The 13207-nt window shown below is 48.3% G+C and overlaps 1 protein-coding gene across 7 annotated transcripts in view; it reads left to right on the top strand.

Annotated features, from left to right (window-relative positions):
• The window catches only part of LOC144176773 (uncharacterized), a 281475-nt gene that overhangs the window by 176613 nt on the left and 91655 nt on the right, over positions 1-13207 (top strand). For 6 of the 7 annotated variants that reach the window (XM_077705232.1, XM_077705229.1, XM_077705230.1 and 3 more), the window contains 2 exons: positions 5552-5727; positions 6866-7052. In XM_077705232.1, coding sequence (XP_077561358.1) covers positions 5552-5727; positions 6866-7052 — 363 coding nt within the window. Of the gene's footprint in view, positions 1-5029; positions 5162-5551; positions 5728-6865; positions 7053-13207 lie in introns of those variants that run through there. The other variant, XM_077705234.1, reaches the window with a different exon arrangement.

A 13207-nucleotide genomic window follows, 5' to 3' on the forward strand; every position in this document is an offset into this window, starting at 1 on the left:
GGTGGTGGATGCTACAGAGGCCGCCCCGTGGTTCGGGTACACCGAAGGGCGTCCGCCAAAGGGTCGGCGAGTGTGTTCGGCCTGTGCACGTATCTACGACAAGATCCACCTAATGCTGGTAAAAAATTTCATTTGTGGGGTACGCGCCACGGTAACTCAGGGAGGGGCGTTGCCGTAGTCGGCGCATAGACGCGGATAGATTCCCCGGCTACAGCTCATCAGAGGCGGGGAAAGAAAGTGTGCGGTGTGAAACACCCCAATCGACGGTTTTCTGGCTGCAACATTCTACCGCTACCATCCAGGGCACACGTGCGGAACTACGTACGCAGTGATATCGCGATGCGTATGCGGCATAGCAATCACAACAAATAGGCGATGTGTCAAGTAGCCACTTTATTTGCGGAGTTACAAAGGGAAGTCAAGCTCTAAAAGTTCAGTCGGAAGAGGAGACAGTTCGGGAACACGGCTGACCATTCTTCGTTGAGGCGGGTGAGGGGGTGGAGACGGGCGACCACAAACTTGTCTCAGCGGACGTGTAGCAGGCGGGTGGGCGTGGGACGCAAAGCTGGTCTGACTGGAAGACGGCCCTGGGATTGGCTAGGCCTTCGCAGGTATCGCAGCCGCAGGCTTCTCCTTTTCTGCGCTCGCGTGATCAGCCTTGTTCTCAGGATGATTGTCCATCCTTTTCAGCACAGGGCGCACTTTGCCAGGTTCTGTGAGCACCGTCGCCTTCGACCTACGACGCTCCAGCAGCGGTTCTTGCTTCTGGAGGCGCTTCTCGAAGCGCTCCTTCTGGGATCGCGTGCAAGGGGGCGAGTAGTGGCTGCCACCCACCTTTGGATCTGATGGTTGTATAGGCGGCGGCCCAGCTCCTTGAGCAGTCTTCGGCTTCTTCACTCGGTGAGCAGACATGTTTGGGAAGCTTCACTCCCTGCAGCTAGCTGAGAATCGAACCTGACGCCGTCCGTCGAGCGCTACGAGACGAACACGATGGGCAGCTTGCTGCACGCGCTAATGCGAATGGCTGGGTGGTGCAGGCTCGAGCCTTTTTGTGCTTTTGTTGTTGGGGATGATGATGATGGTGAAGGCTAAAGGCTCCTTTCTCCTCGCAGTCGGGGTGATAGCAAGGGTCATCTTGCCTGCGTAAGCACATTGCCCACTGCTGTTTATCCTATACAAACTAGGGGCCCTATTACTGTCTTCCTTTATTTTTGGTGAATTTTATATCATGTTTTATATAAGCGATTGGTTACGCGTGCACGTAAAGGTCTGATAAAACACCTGGTGATATGACGCTCGCTTTGCAAAATTACCACGAACAAACAAGAAAATGGTCGATACTTATTTAAAAAATAAAGAATTCATCGCTAACAAAATAACCATATTTTTATTCGGAACCAGAGTTACTATCATTACAGCCAGACTAGCTACGCTGGTCATAACCCCCCCTCGTTTTATCTATTGCTTATCTATTTATCTATTATCGCTTTTAATAAAAAAAATGAAACATCCCCCTCGCGAGGGCAACGATCAAATGCAGAGCATTTCCGGGGGCGCACGACGTTAAGTAGTTTGCGTTACGTTAATGTTGTTGCACTTGTGGCAACCGCTGACGAGAGAGCGCTCGTAGCAGTAATTTGAATGAGTCAACGATATAAGGCGCGTTCGTACCGTCCAATTCTGTGTCGGCTTTGTGGCGCAGTGGGTAGAGCACCATGTACATTGCGTTCCGCCCGCAGGGTCGAGGGATCGAAACCGGGCGCCGGATAGTAGGATAGTATTTTTTTATATATATAGTAGGGACAACGACGGTGCGGACTACGGACGTCAACGCGGGTGACATCGTGAGTTACTGAAATGCTCTGCATTTTAAAAAAATCCTCTTGGTGGGGGACTTCTAAATCCCTGCTCGAACGGCTTCAGCGTTCACCGAAAGGAAACGTATACCGGACGCTTCCGGCACAAGAGTTCAGCGTCGCTAATCACTGGAGCCACGCGCTCGGATCAACAAACAGTGCAAATGATTTCGCCGTGAGCTGCCGCCGGCGAATGTTTACCCGGTTAACCCCAGGTTAACCCTTTTGTGGTGCGACTGGAAAAACCAGTTCTTCAGCCAAAAAGGATCGTCAGCAAAACGGCCTCTGTGCGCACCTACCGAGTGAGCGAGCATCTTTGCCGCGCGTTTCCCAATATGACGCAGGCAAGCAAGCGCCACGAAACAAGCTTATGAATGTTGAACACAAGCTAGAAGATCCCCTGTACTAGCTGGAAATGCTCTTATATTGGCGACACGGCACGAGGAAAGTCAGAACGCTTCAAGAAGCGTAACTCGTTTATGACCTGCAGCTATTAGTGTATTCAAAGTGTACTGTGGCTATGAAACAAATTCAAGTAAATTTAGGGGTAACGCAGGGAAGCATTTCTTTTCGAGGGGAAGATCTGCAGGGAGGGGTGTGTGCTCGAATTTCGGAGTATCGCTTAACTCATTGAATTTTCGAAAAGTTTGCAATTACTCGTTGCCGCAAAACATTTGATTGAACGGTTATCCCAGAAACTATATATATTGCGATCGAAGTGCGTGTGTGGAAAAGACCCTCGCGCTTCATTCGCGAAGCGGCGTCAAGTGTCGTATATGTGATTTTTCCCCAATACTTTAGTTTATTTATTTAGTCGCTGCCAGCTATATCTAATGACAAGTCTCGGTACTAGTCAAGCTTTAACGCTCGCTCCTGTCGTTTTTTGGTATGTTTTACCTGTGGTGTATTTTGCTAATGTCGTTTTCTTCCTGGCTTCTTCGAGCGACAATCAGCCCCGCGCTAATGTAGGCACGCGTTTGTTTCTGTTTTCCAATGGTCCGTATCTCATCTATAGATAATTGTCCTCGAAAACTTACATTGCTTATAAAAATGCTTTTCTTTTCTCATTTGATTCGTATACGCGATGCGGTAAATTAATTCACGCACGCGTGCCCCTACCTAATTTGGCACGAGCGAAGATTATCTTTATGCTTGGGTTATTAGATATTCATGTAGCTCAGACGTGGCGCAGATGTCAGGCTTGATGGCTTGCTTCATGTAATTGTAACTTTGACGGCAATGTCATTTGCCCTAGCTCTGATCGAGCCGACCATGTCATTTCCACCGGCAAGATACTAGTTTGGCAAGTTGTACATCTCCGAACGAAACAGCGCAAAAAATGTGACCGACTAAAGAAACGACGTACACACATGCTTTACCCATCTCGCCTCACCTAGCGTTCCATCACCCCTCTGAAGGGGAACACTGCAGGTGACAGTGACGCACATCGAGCTCGCGCTAGAGGATTACCAGGAGAAGCCCCACACAACGCGATATTATCGCCCAGCTTGTGTGCATGTAATATATTATTGCTATTATTATGGCGGGAATTTTCAGTAAAGAGCGCTATACAGTGAAATCTCGATATAACGAACTTCAGGGGACCGTGGAAAATTGCTCGTTATTCTGAAAGGTCGTGAAAATCGCAAAATTTAAGAAAACAAATAGTATTTCAATGCCTAAAACGACCTACGTGTACAGCAGTGCATCCTTGGAGTCATTTTTCACAAAAAAAAAATGCACTAGTGATCATGAAACAATGCACGTTTATTTAAAGTGGTTGGCGATTCTCATCTAGCGCGAGTAGCACAAGCTTCCTAGCACGAAGGACTCAAACTCTTACACATTCCTGGGGAGTGAATCAGTGGCCGTGCGGTTTTTCCCCGGACATGTGCGGAGTTTTTGTACGCTAGCGTCCACCACATCCGCAGTCGTCGCGTGCTCGTCGTAGTCTTCGAGTGCTGCTGCGGTACCCTCAGAGGCATCGTTGTTCATGCCATCCTCTCTGCCATCTTCACTTCTTCATCCTGAACGCTCACGGTCTGGGCAATGTCCTCTGTTGTCAGCTCCGCTGATGTCCGTGAAGATCCAGCAAGCCACGTGAGCAGCGGCGGAACGTAGAAAAAGTTGGGGTGAGCGCGAATAGCGCGGCCGCGGCTTTCTGGACGGAGAAGGCCACCCATGCATAATTTTTTGTCTTCTACTCCTCCCTGCTTCTTACCCCTCCTCCCTTATTATGGCCGCATGGCCTTCCCTTCTAAATAAAGGATTACAACAACAACAACTCCTCACCTTCTTTTTTCTCTCTCTCGCATAGGCTCGCGCATTCCGAGGAGCAAGCTGCAAGACGTCCTCTTCTGCGCTACGCTTTGCCGTGTCGTCTGCTAGCATATATGGCTCCGGTTGTCGCGATTGTTTAACGGAAACCTAAGAATCTCCGGCCTTGAAAATATGAGTTCGTAGTACTGAGGGTTGTTAACATGGCACGGAACTAAATAAAACGATCGTTATTTTGAAACGTTCGCTATTCTGAAGTACGTTGTAGTGAAATAATTTTACATTAAAACTATAAGCAGTCGGCGTGGGATTTCTTAAACGCTCGTTAATCTGAAAAGTTCGTTAATGTGATGTTCGTTGTACCGAGGTTTGACTGTACTTGCCTTTCATAGTAAGCAGGCAATCAGGGCTGCACCGAGCAGCCTAGTACAGCCGGTAAAAGGCTTATAACACAGCGTTCGTACTCTCAGCCCTATCCTGCTCCGCCTGAGCGGGATTTGTATAAAACTACTGCGGAAGTCTGAAGTCTTAGCCCTTCGCTTTTGCCTGCGACATGTTTGGAACGAGTATGTTTCGGCAGTTTTCGGATGTAGCGGGTTGAAGTTGAAATCGCTGTTGTAGACAAGCGTTTTACCGGCTGTACTTTCACGCAAACATCACGCCCGGCGGACCTCAAAATAATACCCACGAGCGTTTAGGCAAAAGACGCACGAAGACACAACCATTATCCGTTTATTATTTGCCTTAAAAAAGTTGGGATGGTATTTGATTGGGTTCATGTGCTTTCACACGGTGGGCCTGGAGTTTTATGGATGAACATTGTGCGGACGTGAACGAGACAGCGGCGCAGGATGCACAAAACATGGCGTCGAAAAGTCATGTGACGCCTTACTAGCGTTGCGGCGTTGTCGGTCATCTTCCCATTGTAAGGGTATTTGATTCCTGACGCGTAGAAGGTAGTTGATGTGAACAGGTGGTTTGCAATTAAGTGCGAAATCGCTTGTTAAGTACGGAGGAAACTGACCTAGGTATGCATTTCAGGTAGTTTTCACTCTGTTGCAGGGTCTCGAACGCACTCGTCGCGATGTCGATCATCCTTTGCCGAAGTGCCGACGAAATTGAGGCGCCCAACGGCGGGTGCGGTTTCATGTGCGTGGATACGGCAACTGCTCCGAGTACAGCAACGAACGACCGATGCGCTGCTCTAGTTTCTGCAAATCGTCTTCTCCCTGAACAAGGGCGATGCACTCAGGCATTGCGATGAGCGCATCGCCGTACGCAGAGCTTTCGGTTTCGCGTTGCTTGTGACTCCTTCGGTTGCCGCCTCCCGTGAGCGATCGCAGCTAGCGCCCGTGTCTGCGCTGCCGCCGCAACTGCGAAGGCGTGTTGTTGTTGACGTTTGCTCCGTCGCGGTGCAGTATGGAGCCCCTGGTCGAATGACGTCGGTGCGGCGAAGATGGAGCAGCCGAATGGGAGCCTCAAGGTCAGCGCCGTCGAGGGAGGGACCTCCGCGGCCGAAGTCACGCCGGGCTACCGACCTGTCAAGTTTTCCCCTACTGCACACCTGACACAGGGCAACCAGGCAGCGACACAGGTGAGGGCACCCCTTGACCTCAACTGCTGCAGAATTCTGCCAGATTAGAGCGTGCCATTACGACCCTTGTCTAGTCATCGCGCGTTCTTGATTGACCCCCAGAGCTGCGGCCCCTGCCCGAAGATGATAGTGGGGCTAATAACACATGAAAAGGAACCCGGGACCCTTCCTGTCCTGTTGCACTGTTCAGTTACGCTGTTGCACTGTCTAGTTATTCAATGTTTATTAATTTAGGCACCTATGTTATGGCAGGTCCATTCTGGGCCCAGTGTTTGTTGAGGGGAAGTTCCGGTCGCTCTGTGCCATGAAAAAACAAACACGGGAAGCTGAAATTTCTGGAATAGTGCGAGCAGGTGACCTCTGCAGGCTAACATGGAGCAGTTGTGAGCATTGGTGCGAGGTTAGCGTTGTAGGGAAAAGCAAAGCATTTGGGTAGGTTGGCATACGTGGGTCTCATTGTCACTGATGGTGGGGGGTATTTCTGCTGTGAGGATTGTTGCAGTTTTGGATTACTCGAAGGGCATGCATTATTTGAAGCATTGTCATGCTTATCGGGGAGACAGCTGTGCTCTAGGTTATAGGGGCACTAAAGGAAGTTAACCCCATCTAATTACTCTGTGGGATCGTAGTTGCGAATGTACCCATGTTCAAAGCTGCTTTCTTGGTATTTTTGCTTTTTTATGCGCATTTAATTACAATGAAAGTAGTTTGAGATATTGCTTTCCTTGTGGAAACACACCGACACTTGTGTGGCATTTCGACTAGTGACGAGCTCAAGTATTGTGTAAGAAATTTCAAAAACAAGATCAGTAATGGCGATGAAATGGTTTAACACTGGAATTGCGAGGACCGAGATAGTGCAGAATCGCCCTTCAGTGTGACACAAGGGGGGGGGTGGCTGTTGGTGGTGGCAGTGCTAGAGCTTGGAGGGCTTGCTGTTCATTATGAAGGTAAAGGCTACGCGAGTGAAACTGCACTGAAATTCTGACAAGTCCACCGTATGACCTCGTGCTTACCTCATCAGAGGGTGGTAGAAGCCACAGTTGCTCCAACTGGGCAAATGGTAGGAACACAAATGGCGTGGGTGGCTCACCTGTTCTCCGTGTGGACCTCTTGTGTTGCCTCTTGTGCTCCCCAGGCGGTGCCGGCAGAGAGTCCCTCGTCCCTGCAGTCGTCCTGGCAGCCCATCGTGAAGCAGCTGCAGGAGCAGCACTCCCCCGTGAGCCCCCCTGCAGGCACACCCCCCACAGTGTTCCCCGTGCGCAGCCCCTCAGGTCTGCCCCCATCGCAGAGCCCCACGGTGACCCTGCTGCAGAAGGCACGCGGTGAGCAGCAGTGTTTCTGGCCATGGGGGGGGGGGGGGGGGGCAACTTTCAACTGCAGAGGTGTTGGCCTGGGCTGTTTTCGCCCTCGCAAGTCGGGTCTTTTTGGTGCAGTGACTGCTGTCATGGCAAAGTAATTTGAAAACTCCTGAGTAGGAGATGGGAGGCACGCATCCATTTCACTGCATGTGTCGTCCTTGGAGGCCGGGGTCTTCCCCAGCAAGGCTGTGGTGACCCAAGCAGTGGCTCAGTGGGCACAAGCTGCAACCGGGAAGACCTGGGATTCTCAAGGACATTGAATAGTGTGGGAAGGATTTTTTTCGCTTCTCTCAGGCGTCATTTCGCAGTAGTATCAAGGGGATGAGAGTCACGGTAGCACTGGCAGGGTAGCAAGGCAGAGGAGGATGCGCTTGGTGCAGCTGATGCGAAGCGCATCCTCTTCACAGCCACCGCTGGCGCAGGCGACATGGGCGACATCTGTTTTGGTTTTGTCGTCGTGGCTTCTGGATGACTGGAAGACCTCGTGAGTGTCTCCATTTCTTAGTGTCTAGAAAAATTGATGCCACAAAGTGGGCAAAAGCCCGGCTTATGCCTGCTTGAAAACGGGGTACAAACGCATCCATTCTTTTTTTTTCACCCTACCTTACGTTTCACCCCACCTTACAACATACAGGTAATGGAAACTTGCGGTGTTATGGCTCGCTATCTCCTTATGTTCAAAGCGGGAAGGGGCGGTTGCTTATCTGCACAACATTCTAATAGAAACAACTTACCGCACAGGGAGGGGGGCTCGCTATCTTCAGAGGGGCGCCAAGCGCACAGGCAGTTGTGGTTATCACTTGGGTGCATAATGTAGAGGAGAGCAGGGAGCGCACTGCATCGAATGGCTGCTTTAATGTTTTGTTAATTTTTGTGACAAAACTAAAGCTGCCCCTGTTGATCGGCAGACCCGCCAAAAAACCGCATTGTGAACGGTATCATGCTTCTGGCAACCGCGTTTTAACCGGTATGCTTATTTATGCATTGATCTTTATGGGAGGCGTACCAGTGGTCACAAAAACCTGCGTTACATCTGGCCTTGCACCATAAGCAGTTATGTTGTAAATGGTCTACAGTGTATATAAAAAGGACAAAGATGGCGGCACACACTCCTGGGGCGGTTTGGCCATTATCGCCCAGACATCATTAGCATGTAACACCATCAATTTCAACACTCTCTTTGAGGCTGTCGCAATTCCTACAATAATATTTTATAGGTTACTAATGGTATGCTCGATTTACATTCCACCGAGTTATCTCTTGCTCAGGTCGAATTTTGAGTCACTGGTGGATCGTATCAAGGTGCCTCAACCTTTCATCTTTATAGGCAACCTCAATGCACTCTAGGGCTTTTCCCGCACACATGTGCAAGGTCGCCTCGTCGACAAATTCGTAGCGTCATTGGGAGCATGCCATTTCAATAAGAAACAGCCCACGTACCATAATATAGCACACAACACCTCACACCTTGACTTGGCTTTTGGGTCTGAAATTCTTTTTCTATCTCTTGAGGTGGTGTGAGCACAAACCCATATGGCAGTGACCACTTCCCGACCACATTAACACACATAGGTAGAGGCCCAAACAGTTCACCTTCTCATAAAAGGTTCAGTGAGGCGAGAGCAAACTGGAATCCGCTTACAGAAACATCTAAGCTTCATCACACATCCATAAAACATCTACATGTTGAAGAGGCAACCAAATTTGCAACAGCGCACATCCTTGACGCCACTGAAAAGTTTGTTCCATTGGCTTCCGTGCCCCGTGCTACCCAAAGAGGCCCTGGTAGAATGAGGACTGTAGGCGGGCACAAGAGGCCCAGAGCAAGGCGTGGGGCACCCTTTATTGGTACCCCACATTGGATAACTTCATTTCCTTTAAACGGAGGAAGGCCTGTGGCAAACGTGTGTGCTGTCAGGCAAAAAGGGAGAGTTGGCGATCCTTTCTGACATTCATAAACTCGTACACAGACACACGCAAGGTATGGACACGAAAACTCAAAGGACAACAGACACACAGCCTGCCCCTGGTTAGTACAACAGGGGACACACTCGAAGACTAGGCTACCACACTTGCACAGCACTTCCAACACATGTCCAGCTCTGCACACTACAGAAACACTTTCATGAAACACAAAATGTCTGGGGAAAAAAGTCCCTGCGTGACAACAATAAGTCGTACACTTCTCACAGTTCTCTGTTTTTGATTCATGAGCCGAAGGCTGTTCTGAGCATATGTAAGCCTTCAGCTCCAGGCCCAGACAATATTACATACACAATGATACAACACTTACACGCAGACACTCTTAAAACAGTTCTCCACTTATACAATACAGGATGGTTTTCGGGGCGCCTTCCAAGCAAGGTCTTGGAGGTAGGCCATAGTGATGGCTTTCCTAAAGGAGGGGAAGGACCCTTCTTCTCCTACAAGGCATCGACCGATCGCTCTGACAAACTGCCTGTGCAAGCTTCTCGAGAAGATGATAAACAGAAGACGTGTACTTTTTAGAGTACACATGTACTTTAAACGTGGTCTTCTCGAGAGCTGCCAGGCAGTAGGCTTCAGAATAAGACAATCCACCAATAATCAACTTGTTGCATTGGAATCCTATGTAAAAGATGCCTTCATTCACAAACAGTTCTGCATTAAAATCTTTGATATGGCAAAGGCCTATGACACAGCCTGGTGATACGGCATGTTGAGTGACCTGAAGTCATTCGGTGTTTCGGGCAACATGCTGAACTCCCTCACTAGTTACATGTTGGAGAAAACCTTTCATGTGAGAGTTCGTAGTGCACTTTCCTGTGTATATGGGCGGGAAAATGGCATGTCTCAAGGCACTGTTTTGAGCTGCACACTCTTCATAGTTAAGATGAACTGGCTCCGAAAGACATTTCCACCAACCATTTTCTGTTCTATGTATGTACCGTATTTACTCATTATAAGCCCACCATTTTTTTCACGATCGCAATGCCCAAATAAAGGAGGGGGGGCTCAGATTAAAAAAAACCTATACCTCTGCCACTTTTCTTCACGGCCGTATCGCGACAGGATGGGCACAAGAAATAATGTTTTATTTGGCAAACATTAAGAAAAATGTATACAGACAGTGAACCCTCACTACCATTCAAGTCCGTTGCGTCACTTGGGCCGCCACTGTTAGTATCCCCCAGCAAGTCGTCTTCTGTTCCGTTAAAGTAATTTGTAATTGAAAACTTCATAAATCACTTGGCCGCAACGTCAACTCGGTCCCGCTTCCACGTGTCTGAAATCCACCTTGCGATTGTTGCTGAGAAAAAGGGGTGCTTAGATTTGCATGCAAACTTCTTTCCAATTTTTTTTCCTATAAGTAGGGGCGGGGGCTTAGAATCGGGGGTGCTTAGAATCGCAAAAGTGCGGTAAATGACGTTCAAATATCTTTTACGTCCAGTAGCGTTTCAATTTGTGAACGCCAAGTCCAGATTAATGTGAACAAACTTGCTGGCTGGGCGGACACAATCGGTTTTAAACTGAACCCTGTGAAAAGTACTTGTGTTCTCCCGGAAGCACGGGACTCATGCGGACCCTGATATCTCTATTAATGGTGTAGTAATCCCTGTCAGAGGGGAACAGAAGTTTTTAGGAATAGTACTCGATAACCAACTGACATTCATGGCACACTTAAAACAGCTTAAACAAAAATGCCTAAAGGTAGTAAACATTCATAAGGTCCTCTCACACCACTCCTACGGTGAAGACAAACAACTTCTTTTGCGTCCTTATACTGCCTTGGCGGAATCTCGGCTGGACTATGGCAGTGTCGTGTATGGATCTGCAATGAATATGGCGCTAAGAATGCTCGATCCAGTGTTGCATCTGGGGTTTCGTCTTGCGTGTGGCACTTTTCGCACTAGCCCAATCCAGAGCCTCTACGTCGAGTGTGATAGTAAGTGGTCCCTACATCACCAGAGGACTTGCTGTAGGCCTCAAAAATCGTGGCTATGAGCAACCATCCTTTTAATGCGACCATTAACGATGCGTCCTCAGAGCATCTCTTTTTCAATCGTTCATCCCTTTCTGTGCGTTTCTCACTCTGGGTGAGACAGGAAGCTTCTGAACTTTCCGTCTCCTTATTAGACACCTTCAAAACATCTACTATTGATTCTGTAGCCCCATGACATGTTTGCCGTGTATCATGTGACTTGTTTTTTGCACAATTAGAGAAAAATGTTTGCCGTGTATCATGTGACTTGTTTAGAGAAAAACGGGGAAAAACAGGGGTATTAGAGAAAAACAGGGGTACCAAGCACCGTCATTTTGCAGCATTTTATGTATCTGCAGGAAAAATCTGGGGCTACATAGTTCTTCAGTGATGCATCGAAAACTTTCACTGTGGTGTCTTGTGCTGCACACGGACCCAACTTTAATGCATGCAGAACCATGAGTATGAATACCAGCATTTTTACTGCAGAAGCATAGGGCATTTTTCTTGTTGCTAGTCGCATTGTTTAACAATGAACATCCTATTCCCAAGTCTGTGATTTACACAAATTCACTCAGTGTCGTGCGTACATTGTCATCCAAAAACCACATTGTGAATCTGTTCTTAGAACAGTTATGCCAGCCCGTTCCTCAAAGCTAGAGGTGTGTTGATTACCAGGCCACTTTGACATCGCCAGAAATGAGGTGGATGATGAAAGGGCCACTGCTGCTGCACCCTGAAACGCAGTAGACAGAACAACAGTACTCTACACTGACCCCAAACCACACATCAGACAACAACTTCGTAAAACATTGCAAGTGCAATGGAGCAAACGGACTTTTAACAAACTACGCATAATAGAACCACACTTGGGGTGGTATACAGCTGACTCACACAACAGACACATGGAAGTTGCCTCAGCAAGGTCACACATGTGACGCACTTGCACTTGCTTACCGTGTCTTCAAGACCCCTGTGTAGCAGGTGTGGGGAGGGCCTATTGTAGTTCACATCCTAATTAATGCAAAGCACTCGACACAACACGACACAAACACTTTCCTGAACTGTTCAGATGACACTTTCCACTGCATCGATTATACCTTTTAGCAGTCAGCCCAATGTTTCCTATTAAACGGGTTGTCAACTTTTTAGTGGAGATCAAAGTTTACACTGGCCATCTTCGTTGACTTTTGTTTCGTTTCACTTCTACTGCCATTAAATAACTTTTGATTTGGCGCTCTTTGCCCTAGCAACCATCATCATCATCATCCCGCATGCGGAACAAGGTGGCAGGGTATGCCGGCATTTGTGCAGGGTTTTTGAGGGCTCCCTGCCAAACTCTTATGAGCTGAGGGGCACCACATGCATGCACACGAAAGCTTGTGTATCCGCCAGTGTGGTGCCGGGTACGAAATTCCGCTTACTTGTGGAAAGAATAGTGTTGGGCAGACCGGGCATGGCTGCCTACGTGAGCAGGTAGACACACTCAAAACTGGCACAGGTCTTAATATATACATTATCGTAACTGCAGCTGCTTGCCCAGATTCTAAGAGACTCTTGAGACACGAGTTTCGAGAACCTTCTAAGTGTGAGCTAGGAATACACAAAGCATACCTAATTCACAAATTAGGAAATAACTGTGTAAGCATGGTGTTTATAAGTTTACTAAGTAGGGCGACTCTTTATCCGAATTCTGGACAATGTATCTGCGCTTGCCTGACTGGTCTGTGCATGCCCCGCCCCCACCATCTTTGCTATGTGTTTGATTTTATGTTGTATCCAGTGCTCACTGGGTGTTCGCTGTGGTTCCTTTATGTTCGTATTGAGTATTTGCTTTTGCCTATCGTGGTTCCTTCTCTTCCTTTGGTTTATTTTGCAGCCTGCAGAACCCGTTGGTAGTCAGTGGCGCGTGTTGTCTTTTCCTGTCCGGTTTGTTGGCGCTGTTTCGAATTAAAACGTTTTTGCTGAGTGTGTCTGGGTGTGGGGGGGAAACTTCTTCCCAAATGTCGTCTCGTATGCTTTGTGGGTACGTGCTGTGTTTGTGCTTTTACAGCGAGTTAAAGAGGGTCAGGACAGATAGAATGACATTGCCGAAGCATTCTGATTGGGTCCGTGCACCTAGGCTCAGCATAGAACGTTCTGTTGCCGCTGTAGGGAG

Source organism: Haemaphysalis longicornis, unplaced genomic scaffold (assembly GCF_048455015.1).
Source record: "Haemaphysalis longicornis isolate Haplotype H1 unplaced genomic scaffold, Haemaphysalis longicornis Haplotype H1 scaffold_1, whole genome shotgun sequence".
NCBI classification, from domain to species: domain Eukaryota; kingdom Metazoa; phylum Arthropoda; class Arachnida; order Ixodida; family Ixodidae; genus Haemaphysalis; species Haemaphysalis longicornis.